The sequence below is a fragment of the Syngnathus leptorhynchus genome, chromosome 7 (assembly GCF_054491065.1).
Source record: "Syngnathus leptorhynchus isolate UIUO chromosome 7, UIUO_Slep, whole genome shotgun sequence".
NCBI classification, from domain to species: domain Eukaryota; kingdom Metazoa; phylum Chordata; class Actinopteri; order Syngnathiformes; family Syngnathidae; genus Syngnathus; species Syngnathus leptorhynchus.
In genome coordinates this window covers 4,678,523-4,694,189 of record NC_141201.1, presented here as the reverse complement: position 1 = coordinate 4,694,189, position 15,667 = coordinate 4,678,523, and the positions used below count along the sequence as shown (strand labels likewise).

Below are 15,667 nucleotides of genomic sequence, written 5' to 3'. Positions count from 1 at the left end.
ATTTTTGCATTCGTTTGTAGAGAATTTCACAAGGTTGCAGGCGGTGACATTGACCGGCGGCTGGTACTGTTGCGTTCAAACATTTATAAGCTGTCAGGATGATTTTAAACACTCTATGATGGTCTGAAGGGGGATTGGGATTTTTTTTTTCCCTACTATTGACGAGCTGCAGCGGGGTCAATCAGAGAGTAAATAAATGATTGAAAGAATTAGTCGTACCGCGGCAGCCGAGGCTACTCAGTCGATCGGCGGTATTGATCGGCAGGTAGATGGTATCAGTGAAAAGCAGCGGCAACTTGAGATGAAGAGCCGGGGCTCAGGACGTGATTGCAATTATATGTTCCTTTAGCTTTGAAGTGTTTACAAATGAAGCGTCGGCTCACATTAGTGCTTTACGTGTCGGGCGACTTAAAGCGAAAAAAGTGAGCTGCTCTCTAGAGGATGTGTTAAGGTTGCGATTCATTTAAGGCCATGTCCCATTTGTACTTCCAAGTCAGAACGGCTTGCTTTGAGTAACTCTACACAGGAAAAAGATCTCGGGATGAATTGACGATATTTGATTTGGTCAAGTGGTTGCACAATTTTTGTAACTTTCAAAATATATCTGGATCCAAATGATTTTAAGCAACAACTTGACAAAATAAATGGACTGAAATTCTACTTCAAAATGTATCTGGATTTAGATCATTCCATTTTGTGCCACCGTTTTGGTCAAATCAAATTTTATAATTTCAACAACAAAAATTCAATGGAAAATAGAAAGTCAGATGTGAAAGTCAGCATAACGTCACAACTTAATCCATGACACAAGGAATGTTGTGCACTGGTCTACAGAACTGAACAGAAATTGAATTTATTGGTTAGTGTTAATGGACGTCTCTTAATAGACCGTCAACACCTCCGCTAAATACAGTTGTCATATTTGAAGTGTGCTCTATCTTCTCATGGATTTCAATCAGAGTCACAAGAATCAGGAAAACTCCATTGTGGCTCCATTTTAAGTTCACAACGATGAAATTAAGTACCAAACATTAGAACAGGGTTAAAGTAAAAGGGTGGCGGAGTTACTTTGAGGCAAAAGACTCTATAACATTCGACAAGGACGTTGCCTTTGGTTCCACTGGGTTCCAGTTGACAGTGGTGGCTGGCATAAAGCATTATTAATGACCAAGGAAACTGGCCTTCAGGCTAGGCGTTAATTATATCACCGGAGAGCTCGGGGAGAGCACAAACACATCGGAGGGCGGCGCGTGTGTGTGATTTGCATTGTTAAGCCATTACTGTCCTCATTTTGGAGGGAGGCCTAGCTGCTTGAATAGCAGTGATAGATTGGGATGCCAGCAACACTCGCCAGCATCAGCCTTTCTTGGGCCCATTTCATTTCTGTAATTGTGTTTTCCCTCATCTTACACATTACTCAAAGTACTCCCTTTTTTTTAAAATCTCGTGTCGAAACGTAGAGGGTAAATTATCGTTGACCTTACGAACGATAGAAGTGCTCATTTAGCGTCCACCTGTTTGTCACGTTAGCAAAATTATAAAAAGAGAGCTCATTTAGCATCAAGCTAGCTAGAATCCATCTTTAGCAAAATTATGAAAAGAGCGCTCATTTAGCATCAAGCTAGCTAGCATCCACCTGTTTGTCACTTTTGCAAAATGATGAATCCTTCCGTTTGCTTCGATGTTTAACAACTCTGAATGTGACAGAGTTAACTGCGAGGATAATTTGCTTAGCTACAGGCTACTGTTTTTGTCATGAAAGCGCGTCTTAATCACCGCCACCCTAGCTGGCACCGATTCACCACCCCGCGCTTGCCACGCCGCATGTTTCTGATGCCTGGCGCCTGCATGTGACAGTCACGGCGGCCGCGAGCCACGCCGTGCCCCCCTCGCCGTCTCAAAGCATCTGCGGCGTCGTTCTTTGAAAGGCTAAAGGCCACTCGCCGCGCATCTCCTTCAACGCAACTCCCAGTCGGCCCGCCTTACAATCACGGCGACACTGAGTTGGACGAAAAGCAACAACACCAGCTCGTTTGTTTACCCGACTAAACTGTGATTCTTTTTCTATCACAAAACAAAGCCAGAACTCTCCTTTTAATATTTGTATTCATTTTCCATCATGTCTATTTTATACACGGTGAACATATTTAATGGCTATGGTTCTCCTTTTCCTTTTCCACACCAGTGTTCCGAGAGCCATACACAGTCCGTGTGGCCGACCAGCGTTCCATGCGAGGTAATGTCGCTGTCTTCAAGTGCCTCATCCCCTCTGCTGTCCAGGAGTACGTCAGCGTGGTGTCCTGGGAGAAAGACACCGTGTCCATTGTCCCAGGTAAGGAGCTGCTCCAGTCACTGTTATGCCATCGACATTTTTTTTTCCATGTGTTTGAAATGCCAGTGGAGTCAAACAATGTTTACTGTCAGAGCAAAGGAGAGTTGGATCAGCAATTTCAAAATAGGATTTTACATCAAACCCCGTCATGGAAATGAGCTGTTCACACTCCATACTCGCCGTAATGAATTTCCCCCGCGTCACCGGTATATCCCGTGTTGTCAGAGCCCGGAAGATGGAAGGGGAGGGTTTAAAAAATGAACCACTCGGTCAAAAAGAAGATGAAATGGCCTTTGCCTGCCATGTTGTTGGCTCCTCACTCGCCAACGGACGCCGCTGTTGTTAATAGCCATGTTCCGGTTATAAATCAGGCTTTGGATTTATCCTGAGTGTGTATATGTGTGTGTGTGAGTGAGTGAGAGAGAGGACATGAGTGTGTTTGTGTGTGTGGGCCCGAAGGGGAATGTAATTTGATGAGTGATGGATCTTTTTAGCTACTCATCACAGCCACCACAAAGCGAGCATACGCACCCCTGACACTCACTCGGACGATAACAGTGTGAAGACCTCCTACACATTGACACCGTACGGGGCGCGTGAAGGTTTGTGTGTTCCGCAGTTAACATTTGCTCCGCCGAGCGACGGCAAATTGTTGGGTGTCAGATGAAACTGTTTAGGTCGGATGATATGTTGCACTCCCGCTGCCCTTTTTACTCCACGTCTGATACCGAACAGCCCTTTCATCTCTCGATAGTGTGTGTGTGTGTGTGTGTGTGTGTACTAGTTCTGTCGTTCAATTCAAGCATTCATTGATTCAGCACAACTGTAGTGTGTGTGTGTGTGTGTGTGTGTGTGTGTGTGTGTGTGTGTGTGTGTGTGTGTGTGTGTGTGTGTGTGTGTGTGTGTGTGTGTACGTGTGTGAGAAAGTGTGTGTGGCCCGAGGGGGGTTTCCAGTCTGGATCGATAAACCTTGCTGTTGGATTCCCCTCTCTCTTGTCACGGATCCCTCAGTGTGAGAGTGTTGAGACTTTTGTGTGTGTGTGTGTGTGTGTGTGTGTGTGTGTGTGTGTGTGTGTGTGTGTGTGTGTGTGTGTGTGTGTGTGTGTGTGTGTGTGTGTGTGTGTGGTAAGAGCTCAGTGGGAGTGTTATTGATCAGATTTTGGATTACACATTAACATATGAACAAGCAAGATCATTATACACACACACAATTTATATCACACTCCGACTAGGCTGATCAGTGTAAGTGTCATAAATAAATGATATTCTTGAAGTAATAGATTTGAAAAATATTTGTTTGTATCTTAATACCCTTTGGTCGCAGCAGTCAACATCATTTATTATGGTTAATTCATCTTAATTTCTTGTATTGGATTCGAATAAATGGTTTGAATAGACTTGATTTATTCAGGGCAGCACAGCACTTTGTCGCGGAGCTCACATGACTCGGCCACACACACCTTGCATCCATCCATCCATCCATCCATCCATCATGAGCAGGTTTGTGTTTTTTTTTTTACCGGCGTTCGAAAAGCTCCATCTATTAAGAGGTGCGTGTATGCCAAGGTGCGGACTTGACAGGATGACACCCGTCACACGAGCGGCCGTGTTGGTCAATAAAGTCGACTTTGAGCGGGCTCTGATGAAGTGGCGGGCGGCTGTTTGCTGACAGCTGCCCTCGCTGCGAGACGACCCCGCCTGGGTGTCGTGTCACTTTCTGACAGCCAAATCTGTTTGCTTTGGAGAGTTCACAGAGCAATGTGTGTGTGAATGGGGGGGGGGGTCGACAGATAGACGCACAATGTCGACGTCGGCCCGTTATCTTTCGCCGCTGCCCCCTCGCTGCTTTCTCATGGCGTTTTGAAAATTATAATTTGTCTGCTCGTCAACTGGGGAGTGTTGACGAGTGTGTCTGAAGGAAGTGTGCGTGTGTGTTATTTATTAGTAACCATTTCCTCCTTCAACTTTAAAATGAGTGTGAGTTTCATCTGGTCGCCATGGTTACGGGTGCAAACTGGCAGGCAGAATGAAGAAGGTGTAAGGATGCATCGCTGCTTGATTTATTTTAGTGCGTCACACGCCATTCACTTGTTCGATACCGTTGGGAAAATACATCTTTTTAAAATGCGTTGCTTTGTTTGTATTAAGCAAATAATTATGACTCCGTTGATGATTATGCCGAGCTTGCTGATAATACTGGCAACGAGGGAACGTTGTAAACTGCACCTCTTATCAGTCCACGGCGGGCTATACTGCACATTACAACTCACCGCTTATTAATTATTCTCCTTTTCAATTATGACTTGCAGCGTTATCAACAACTTGTAAATTGCACCGGCAGTCAGGGTGGTCCCCCAAGTGGAGAATATGTCAAGCATTGAAATGATCCAGAATAACACAAAAGCGCAAATTCTGCCAATCTATGCTATTCAGTCTCCTTCCACATCACAAAAATGATGAGTGGAAGATACCAAGCCGGGGGGCAGTCAACTGATGCTTATGCAGATGGATTGATTTTTGTTAAGTTATGGACTCCACATCAGCATCGATTGGCTGATGTAGTGAAGAGCGAGTTGTGGGTGCGAACAGTGCGGCAAAGTGTGAGCGTGTTTCTGCATTCATTGATCGGGCTTCTTTAATCCTCTGCGCGCTCGTACGTGCACGCGCCACCGCTCACATTGTGGTGAAGTCGAACGTCGCCGCAGCCGCTTCTGTCCCGGTCTCCATTTTGTGACCACTCTGCAGAGGGCCTCGTGTACTCTGGCTTTCCCCTTTTTAACCCCCTCCCCTATACACATACTTGGAGAGGCACTTATTAGACGATAAAGTGACAAAGCATCATCTTTTTCCCCCTTCCACTTCGTCAAACAGGAACGTTGACAACAGATAGGCGAGGTGGGGAAAATGGCCGAATCGGCAGAAAAGACAAAGTGGCACGAAAGCGTGCTAGGTGCTAAATTATGCAAGTGGCAAAGTGGGCATAGAATAGAAGGATGATGGATCGACTGCTGTTTGAGGAAGAGACCATGAAGTCAGGTGTGTGTATTTTGCGTGGATGTGTGTGCGCCATTATTTTTTATTTTTGGGCCGTCCCCATCCTTCCCCAAGGGAGAAAGAGGCAGCTTGGGGCTTGAAAGGGACTGTCATTAAAGATGCATCCGACAAGAGCCTAATGCCCCCCCCCTCCCTCTCCCTTCCCCTCCGTTTGCCTTCCTCCTTTGGAGCTTCTCCATTTATCTGCGCTTCTGTTTGACCAGTAAGCATTTCCGTGTGTTTGTCTTTAGGATGGGAGCAGTTTGTTCCTCGCCTCGGTCACGGGGACGAGGGCGGTCGGGACGCTGCGGATGGCGAATGGGTGCTGTTTACTTATTGATATGTGATTACGGGATGTGGCGTGTGTGTGTGTGAACCTGGCAGTGATGCGTGTTAGGCCAGTTATTTATTCAGCACTCGTGTTTGGATGTTTTACAGAGAGAACAGGTGCAGAGCGACTCTGAGTGTGCTCTGTTGTGTGTCGTGTGTGTGTGTGTGTGTGTGTGTGTGTGTGTGTGTGTGTGTGTGTGTGTGTGTGTGTGTGTGTGTGTGTGTGTGTGTGTGTGTGTTTCAATGGACGACACGGACTGGTCAGGCCGCAGTGTGTATTTGTGTTGAAAGGATGAGTTGGAGCTCTTAAAATCAACCACCGCTAGAATGATGGATGGATTGTATTGATAGATAGATAAAGATCAGTAGGCTTTGTCTTCCTAGCGTAACTTGCTAGTTAGATTTTGAGAAGATTGATTAGTTTGATTTACCAGAATGGGTTTAACATTGGTTGGTCACAATTTTGGATATTTTGGTGTACCGAAGATGAGGTATACTAGGTTCAAATCTTTGGCATGGAAAATGGGTGGCTACAAAAAAAAAAAAAATTGAAAAATTTGGGAATAAAATGAACATTATTTTTAAACAAAGCTATTGGTGAAATATTTTTGGATATCTTTAACGCATTTTTTTTTTCCTTCTTGTTGAATCAAAATCTTAAGCCAACCTGCTGGGTCAAACCATAAATAAGTTAAACTATTAAATTGGGTTACTCTTAACCTGGCAATTTTAAGGGTTAGGATATGGGGTTACTTTTTTTGTCTTTTAAAATATATACATTGTCCGGAGACATATACACATATTTTGTCCTTAATTAAAATGGCCTCCGTATAAGTAGCCCATCTCTGATATAATGAACATTTTCATGTCATATAGTATCATATCAACATAGATATATCGACAGATAGAGCACGTTAGGAACCAGCAGCAGATACGAGTGTAAAAGATTGCTAGATGAGAACATGGCTGTTGTCTGTACAGATTGAAATGGCGAAAGCGATGGAGCGAGATAAGGGAGAGGAAGTGCGAGAGAGGGGCTGCGCACGAGGAGAATTTCAATGGCACTCCAATCATGCAGGCAGTCTCGTTAGCCCAGGGAACATTTGCATAGTGCTTCGGCGAATTCATTTGGCCTTCCTCGCAGAAGATGGCTCCCTTTCCTCTACGCTAGTTAGTAATTCATTAGCTGCACACGGCCAAGGTGAGCACGCGCGAGGGTGTCGAGCCCGCCGCCGCCGACCGTCAAAGAGCCTTCCTGCTTTGTTTCTGACAGCATTTTACAGTGCGCAAAAGATCATTCCCGGGTTGCCGAGTGGAAATCCACGCCAGCCCAATCGCTGTCCGATATTTGGCCCACGTCGTGCATTACTCATCAGCCGTCGTCATGTCCTCGCCGACACCCTCATCCTCGGGCTGGATATGTGTACCGCTGCTACACAGCCCAGCCCAGCCCGGCCCTCCCTCCCATCCTCCTTTTTAAGCCTAAGGAACTAATTAGAGCAAAAATACATGATGGGGTGGGGTGGGGGCTTCGCACAATCAGCTCAATAGGCAAATCCAGCACTAATGGGGATCACGACTTACCTAAAAAAGACGTCGTTTGAAGGTTGAGGGCATTGGGGTGCAGTCTAGAAATGAGGATGACATATTGTTCGTAATGTGAAATAAAGGGGAGGTGTTGTTTTCATTTTCCCGCCCAATGTTTTGACGTTGAACAAGAAATATGGCGGCCGTGCGCGGGGGTTTTCGTGGACGCAAACGTCTTGACAATTTTCGCCACCCGTGTTGGATGCGTCAAGTGTGTGTGTGACCTTTCCACATGCTGCTCCTTTGGTCTGCATTAATGGACATGCATGTTATCTGGACACCTAGGGACTATATTTAGCTTGATATTAATGAGGTGGTTGCGTAAGTCTACACACCCATGTTTTTGGGATATCGAAAAAAATCAGAGCATGATAAATGATTTGAAAACTGGTCCCGTCATTGTGATTTATAGTGTGACATCTTTTCAAGAGGACGAGTACAAACAAACAAACTGAGATAGTGTTTGCACAAGTGTGCACACCCTCTTCAGCCTGCTACCATTTTAAGTGCTTCTGAGCCCAGTCAAAAGATTTTAGTTGAATTTTTAATTACTAGTCATTTGTCAAAAATGTGAATCTCTTTTGGGTTAGTATTTTTTTTTCTCTTAATGTACTTAAAGTACATTGTAAAGCAAGTGTTCATCTTTTCAGACAGTTTGCTATGAATTTCTCATGAGAACACGCTGCTCCGTGTCTGTATTTGTCTCAAAGCACTAAAATGCTTCCCGATTTGTTTTTTTATTTCTCAGAAAATCTGACAATTGATGAACAAAAGCCAAAGAACACTATGTTTTCGTGCTCTTCGTTGTACGTATTTGTGCGATGTTTGGGAGGGGGGGGGGCAGGGCAACGTGAGCGATATCCTGTTCCAACACATCCCCTCTGGAGCGCACTTAATGACCCGTGACCTGAAGATGTGCCTGCTCGCGAGGGAGGAATCGGGGAGGAGGAGGCGTGCAGGTAGTAGACGAAGAGGTGCCGAGTGGGAGGCGGGCGACAGCTCGGTGAAGAGCCCGGAACTAATGGATGAAAAAGCCAAGCAAATACAGCACAGTGCATTGCTAATGCGTCTTACCTGACTCGTCTCTGACTCCGACGCGGTTTCATCTTTCGGACCCGCCCTGCTCTCTCTTATGACCACTCGTCCTGACCTCAGCAATTTAAACATCGTAGTTGTCTGCACTTAGTGTGTGTGTGTGCGAGAGAGCGAGACCTCGCTGACCTCCACTGTGAGGAATGGCATCTCTGCGCTTTATTAATAGCTAATCAATGGTCTCGCTGGGATATATAGGCTGCCCTGAGGACTCCCATAAGACATGTGCAAGTCTATTAGGACACACATACACATACATGCATGACTGTTAAACTGCAATGAGCTCTAATCTAGTGGACAGTTTCAGGTTTACACGACATACTAAAAAGAGGAAGGATATTTCTATTTTTTTGTGTGGCCTGTTTTGTCCCACCTTTATGAAGGATTGACAAGTGCCCATTTCAAGTATCCTTATTGGGCCAATAACGGCATTATTTGAAGTTATCGAGTACTGGTAAAGTCTGCCGATACGGTCAACTGATACTAAAAGCAAACAACTCTCTCTCTTTCATTCTCTCTCTCTCTCTCTCTCTCTCTCTCTCTCTCTCTCTCTCTCTCTCTTTCTCTTTCTCTTTCTCTTTCTCTTTCTCTCTCTGTCTCTCTTTCTCCCTGTCTCTCTCTGTCTTACATTGGTTCTTGCTTTTTGGGAAATGCTTTGTTGGTGCGCATGGCCAGTGTCTTACAATGCCCGAGGCAAAGCAAATTTTCTATTCCTCTCCTCTCTTGCTCTTTCTCACCGGAGACCTTGTTTGAAAATAACGATTTGTGCTTCAGACCTATCTCGGGATGACAAGTCCATTTTATCTTTAAAAAACTCTCTACCTTTTATTGTAGAATTTTTACAGTGTTAAAAAGCAAGCTCTGAGTCGTTTGATGTCTTCTCTTGCTCTTCACCAACATTTTGAGGGCAAATCTATGCTGATTTTGCATTTTGGGAAAGTGCTGTCGTGCCCCAACCTTGCTATATTAAATATTCAATACGGCAAGGTCAAAATCTTGAGAGTCTCCCGCTTTCATGAATTTCTTTGTTTAAAATGACATATAACCAATTCACTAATTGGATTTAGGTTAACACAATGCAAACTAATTAATATTGTTGCTAAGTTACCGCCACCATCTGTCTTGGTAGCTTCTGTTTGCTGATATCAAAAGCTAACGAGAGACAAGATAAGCACCGACATCATTGGAGAGAAAAAAAAATACAAAAACACGACACTCCCTTTTTTTATTTTTCACATCCAGCTGACCTTTGACCGGGAGTACGGGTTTTGTTTAGCGCGCCTCTCTGTTTGCCAGGGAGAAAGAAACGGCAAGATTAGTTTTTTTTTTTTTTTTTTTATCCTAGCTTAGCTGACTAAGACTCCCAGAAGACAAAGAATGGGGGCTGCGTAGAGGAAGAAAAGGATGTAATTTGAATCTCGTATACATTTCAATTGAAAGTCATTGTAGCCTTGATACCTTCTCGCTGGCGTTGAGCACAGACACACACACACGCGCACGTAAATGTGTGCAAGCGCAGGCTGACAGTCGAGTGCTTGCACTACAGATCATTCATCCTTGTTGACTACATCGCTCGCTGCCAAGTAGAAAAATACAATGTATGTCAGTCGCAGCCTCTCCACCGGATAAAACACGCTTTGCTCACTTAAACAGCTCCTATCACAACATTAGAAGCACTTCAACACAAAGAATAGGAACAAAAAGCAGAACGATGCATTGGAACCCGATTGGCACGTTTTTTTTTTTCCTCGTGTCCTCTGTTTTCCTTTTGCTAGTAGAGATGAACCCTTCATAACATCAGCAGCACACTTATATTAATCGTACATAGACATAAAAAGCTCTTAACTTCGAGGCACTCGAAAGTATTCTACTGTACAACTGAGTGTCGGATATAAAAAGCAGGTGCCTTATATGCATTCACTCGCATCCTTCGTCATCTGCCCCCATCTTTTGTGACAGCCACCCAACTCCACATTTGCTATCTGTGAATGTGTGTGGGGCTGCATAAACAGTGAGCGCTTCTCTTGTGCAAGCTGACAAGTGAGTGCCTTGTTTATTTGTGTTGAGGGGCAAAACAGACTGGTGTTTATTCCCACCCCCCCCCTTCCTGCTCCAACCTCCCCGCCCCATCCTTTTCCATATACAGACAAACACGACTGAGCTTTATATAGCTTTGTACTAATATTCCATCCAGGTGAACTTGTTTGACTTTATGAACCCGGGGTGGGGAAAAAAATGGAGTGAATGGTTCCTGAAGATTGACATGTGGGATTCCCTCTTGGATTGTTTGTTGTTAATGAAACGTTTTCATCCAATAAAAATGGGATTAGATGTGATGCTTATTGAAAAGCGGCTTTAAACATTGATGGCGTCTTTATTCTAAAGCCAATACGTTGTGTCACTAAGTCGTCACTCACATAGGGATAATGTCGCTATCTGGAATGTCAAGAAAATGGTGTTAGAGTGGATTCATCATTTATAAGTCTTGTTTAACTTCATACCTGAAAATATTTGTGTTGCTCATGTGACATGACTTGGTATTTTTAATTGGCCAATACTTTTATACCTGCTAATTGAAATTGGAATTGATGCTAATTGTCAATGGTTAGCCACTCATGCACTGGCAGAACTAGGATTTTTTTTTTCCTCCATGGGCTACCAAAGAATATCTCATAGGGTCAGCAAACCAACCAACCAAACGAACAAAAATTACAAAAAAATCTTCAGAAAATGCAAAAAAAAATCCAGGAGTTATTTTTATCTGGCCTGGGGGGGGGTATCATTGGGGCCCCTTGCCCCCCCCCCCCCCCAACTTAGTTCAAATGCATTGGATTTTATCAGTTTTAGTTTCATCTTTTACATGTTAAACTTTTGTATTCTCATTTTGTGTAAATTTTAAATAATAACTTGCATTGGGTGTAAATCTGCATTGTGTCTTTAGCATAGCTTGGCTCGATTTAATAATAGCATGGGTAAAAAAAAAAAAAAAAAAGAATCTCCCTATTATTTCCTATGAGGTCCATTGCGTTTGACCTCAGAGCTTGTGCTGCATTCATCTATCAGCATATTGCCACCCTATCCTACATAATATTTTCTCACGCAGAAGTCAATTACCTCTTTTTTTTTTTAGTTCTCGTGGTGCACACACCCGAGGAGGGTCGGGTGTAATTGCGGCATCCGTTGACATCCCTTAGCAGCGGGCACAAGTGCGTGTTTGCACTTGAGAAGTCGACGGCGCGTGGCAGCGTTCCACTAATAGGAAGAGTGGCGCTGCATATACGCAATGTGTTGCTGTGCAGGAGAAACCAGTCTGCCTTCGACTCGTCAGTGTGTGTGTGTGTGTGTGTGTGTGTGCCATTCTTTGAAGCTAATATATGTGTGCATGAGTTTGCACATTTATGCGTACACGTGCACCTTTGTTCATCTCTGCTTATTAATGCACACACGCGTGCCCAGCTTATCCATGTGTGTGTGTTTGTGTGTGTCTGAAAACATATGAAGATGAAGGGTAAGTGATGAGAGGAAGTTCTCTGCCCAGAAAAGAGTGAAGACAGAGGCGGCTGCTCTCCAGAGAGATGCACAAAGGGACCAAAGACGCATTCTGCCACCATAAGCATGTTTAAAATTTGAAGAGGCACTTAAGAGGGACAGTGCAAAAAAAAAAAAAAAAAATCTCAAATAGGTTTGGAGAAGGCACATGTGGGTAACCAGAATTTTTTTTTCGGCGTTGGAAGAGAAGAGGAGATTGGAGGTAAAGTGAGTGGAGATGCTGGCTCTCTCTCTTAATGGAGGTGTTTTTGCTTCACTAATTTTAGGGCCCATTTAACAGAATGGGCCTCCTCCGTTCTCCCGCCGCCTCCCCCCCCTCCCCCGCATTTCTTGCATCTTCAGTTAATTTAATGAAGGGTTGCCCGATTGCTTTTAGCATTAATATTCCACTACCAAGTGATGTAAATAATGAATGCAAGCCACCTCCTATTCTCTGTCTCCCCCTCCCACCGATGTTGAGCCCCATCTGTCGTCTCCATGGTGGCACAGAGCACTCCCCGAGGAGGAGAAGCAAATGTGGGATAAGAGGGGCAGAGAGAAAAGGAGCTTCCCAACATACTATCAGCAACCTGAGAGTTTCTCGTTGCTAGGCTTGAGACATTGCAACCATTGAGTTTGATCATTTGACTCGCAACAGGTGAATACAATGATTTTACCCTTTGCCATCGCATAAAAGAGGATGTAATTGTTCTGCCAGCCACTATGCCATTAAAAAAAAATGTAAATTCACCTTATGTCACAAAAAACAGGCGTCGTTTTTTTTTTATTACACTCTAACGAACTAGCTTACTGAAAAACGTGGGTTAGCTTAATGTAATAATAAACAATACAAAACGTTATAGACGGGCTAACGAGCAGCATCCCTCCTTTAAGCAACAAATATTTGAACACAAACAGTGGAGCAAGACATGTGGACAAATAATGTAACAATACAACACAGGCATATATTCTTTATCCTCTGCCAAGAATGACGAATTTTTGATGCAGCTTATTGAGGAGCAGTGACCGTTTAATTCCGTATCTTTAACCATAACATCTTTGCATAGTTTCATAAGATGCATTTTTATGAAGTACTACCATTCTTACTACAAACACATTACAAAAATGTTTATCGAAATTCTGGAACGGAATAATGGATGCTTTGTTTGAATCATTGTTCCATCGGAGCTGCCCATAAATACAAAAAGAATAGTTATGACGAGAAGAGTTCTTCAAAGATATTCTCCGAGCTGGTGACTGCACCTTTCAGTCTGCAGGCCTCTCGCAAACTAGTAATGAGCAGAGCTAATTAATTTAGGCTCTGCCACCAGATGGCTAAAGCCGCATGGCAGCAGCCGAGGGAGGTGCGCCTCTTTCCTCTCGCTCACCCTCGCTTTTGCTTTGAAGGCATCTGTCCATCTCGCCAGCCACTCTTCGGGCTGTCGCCGTAGCTCTTGGAAGGCGAAATATTTGATCGATCGTCAGCAAGCCTCAACGGGGCCCCCGGGGGTGGGGGAGGGCTGTCAGGCTGTTAAACAATTACGCGCGCACAAGGTGGTCACCTCGACCTTCCACGCCAGGACAGAGTGTCTCCGTGTGTTTGTTTCACTCAAGATGTAAGCGGAAGCTGTTTGTATTATTTGTGACATTTGTCTCCGGCTTCACGTACGCACTCAGCTGGCCGCTAACCACTTAAATCTGTTTCTCTTAAAATGCCGCCACAATGAGACCACTTTGGTGTTTTTGCAGCCCAAGCCATTTCTGACTAGTTTCCTTGAGTACTTGAGTGGGAAAACACATTAAAGTTTTACCACAGAGCAGAAACAAAAATGAAAAAAAAAAAAAAAGGGGAGGGGGGCACACGTCTTTTGTACTGTTTCACACCACAAAGTCCCCTTTCCACCATTTTAGGCTACAGATATTGGCCCAGAGGGATTTGGAGGACACGGGACTGTTGTAAGTCCGTGTTGTGCACAATTGTGATGGTTATCTTAGCTGTTGAGTGCATACAGCATTTGGCAGTAGAAGGTCTGATGGGGGGGCAGTTGTCATAGTGGTAATACAATCATAGTCCTTTGTGTGAGTGAGAGCAGAGGGCGGCTCGGTGTCAGCTGTTATTGAGTGTTTATCCCCTGACGCTCCCTATACACACATACACACACACACATGCGCACAATGTATAGCCACGTCTATAAAATTGTTCCATTCATGCATTCATCCTCAGCCACTTGCACATGTCAAATCTTACACTAACGCATCAGTCACAGCTGAACAATGCGCAGTATTCAAATCAAACCCGGTTTGGTCCACTAATGCCCTCGCAGGCTGCCTAATGTGGTAACCCACGTTTTGGTCCTTCATTCATAATCCTGACTTTTGGGTTTGTCTAGTTATAAAATGTAAACTTTGTTTTATTTTACACATCGTTGCATGGTGATTCATAAATGATCATTGGCATGGTCTTGACCTCTGACCCTTGAGGAAATTCCAGAGAGAACACTCAAGAAACATCTCAGCCGTGACTTTCCACTAACCACACTAAACCAACTCAAGAACCCTTTGGACCATCCTTTTTTCCCTGCACTGATTCTCCCTCCTGACCTTTTTTTTTTTCCTCCATCTCAGCTCTACTGGGACAGGCCTCGCTATTCAGTGATAAATAAATGTTTCGCTTTGTCTGCTTATTAATAATGCAGACTTACTTTAAGTGCTGCAGTGGGAGAGGGGGCGGGGCTTCCATTCTTTATCTTCTCGGTTCTCCGTCTGATAGTGGCAGAATGGGACAAACATAAAAAAGCACTCAGAATCTCCGCCACTCTCTGTGAAGACTACCTGTGGCTTTTGCGGGAGGCTTCAACTGAGCAACAGGAGGCAAGAAAGACATCTTGGATTTTCTTCTTTCTATGTTGAGAGGGATTCTTTTGGATGGATTGCAAAAATGAGATGTTTTGACATGCAAAAAAGTTCAATAGCAAAAAAGCTGGTGGAAAAGTAAAGCAAGGACAAGGAAAGATTATTGAATTAGATTTTCGTTAATTAACTCTCACCTTTATACAAATCAAACAGGTCTAAAATTTCTGAGGGCCATTCAGGGGTTTTCGTCGCTGATTACATTTTAAAGGCGAGCGGCCTCGTCGGAGTTCTACATCTTCCAAGTGCCCTTTTATTTCCACTTAGTGTATGTTTCTGCACGCTGATGAATCAAGGCAGCAGAATCCTCAGTGTGGGCGGAGGTACACTTTGTTTTCAGCCATTTCCTCACCTCTTCTTTTGCAGGTCATATTGAAATCAGTTGGGAATGTTTCATGCCTCTCCTGTGTAGATCCTGGTAGAATGTTTGTGGATTTTATTCAGGGATGTTGTTTTTTTTCCAGTCCAATACCGGTACAAGTACTGAATTATTTGTCATCATTGATACCGATACTAAGTACCAACACCATTAGTAATTTTAATACAAAAATATTGTATTGTACTGTAGCCCCAATTTTTATGTATTTGCATATTTTTGACATTTTTTGCATGCATTTTTGCATTTTCTTCGTCTGATACCGATACTAAGTACTGACACCAATAGTAATTTTAATTTAAAAAAATTGTATTCTACCGTAGGCCCAAATTTTTGCTTTTGCATATTTTTTTTTACAATTTCTGTATGCATTATTGCATTTTTTTTTTAGTCTTTGATACCAATACTAAATACAGATACCGCTAGTAATTTTAATAAAATAATTGTCTTCCACTCTAGCCCCAGTTTCTTGTATTTGC

The 15,667-nt window shown here is 43.7% G+C and overlaps 1 protein-coding gene across 1 annotated transcript in view; it reads left to right on the top strand.

Annotated features, from left to right (window-relative positions):
- The window catches only part of dscaml1 (Down syndrome cell adhesion molecule like 1), a 58,542-nt gene that overhangs the window by 8,344 nt on the left and 34,531 nt on the right, over window positions 1-15,667 (top strand). Inside the window, exon 3 of the mRNA XM_085916281.1 lies at window positions 2,186-2,332. Within this exon, the coding sequence (XP_085772407.1) occupies window positions 2,186-2,332 (147 nt within the window). The remainder of the gene's footprint in view (window positions 1-2,185; window positions 2,333-15,667) is intronic.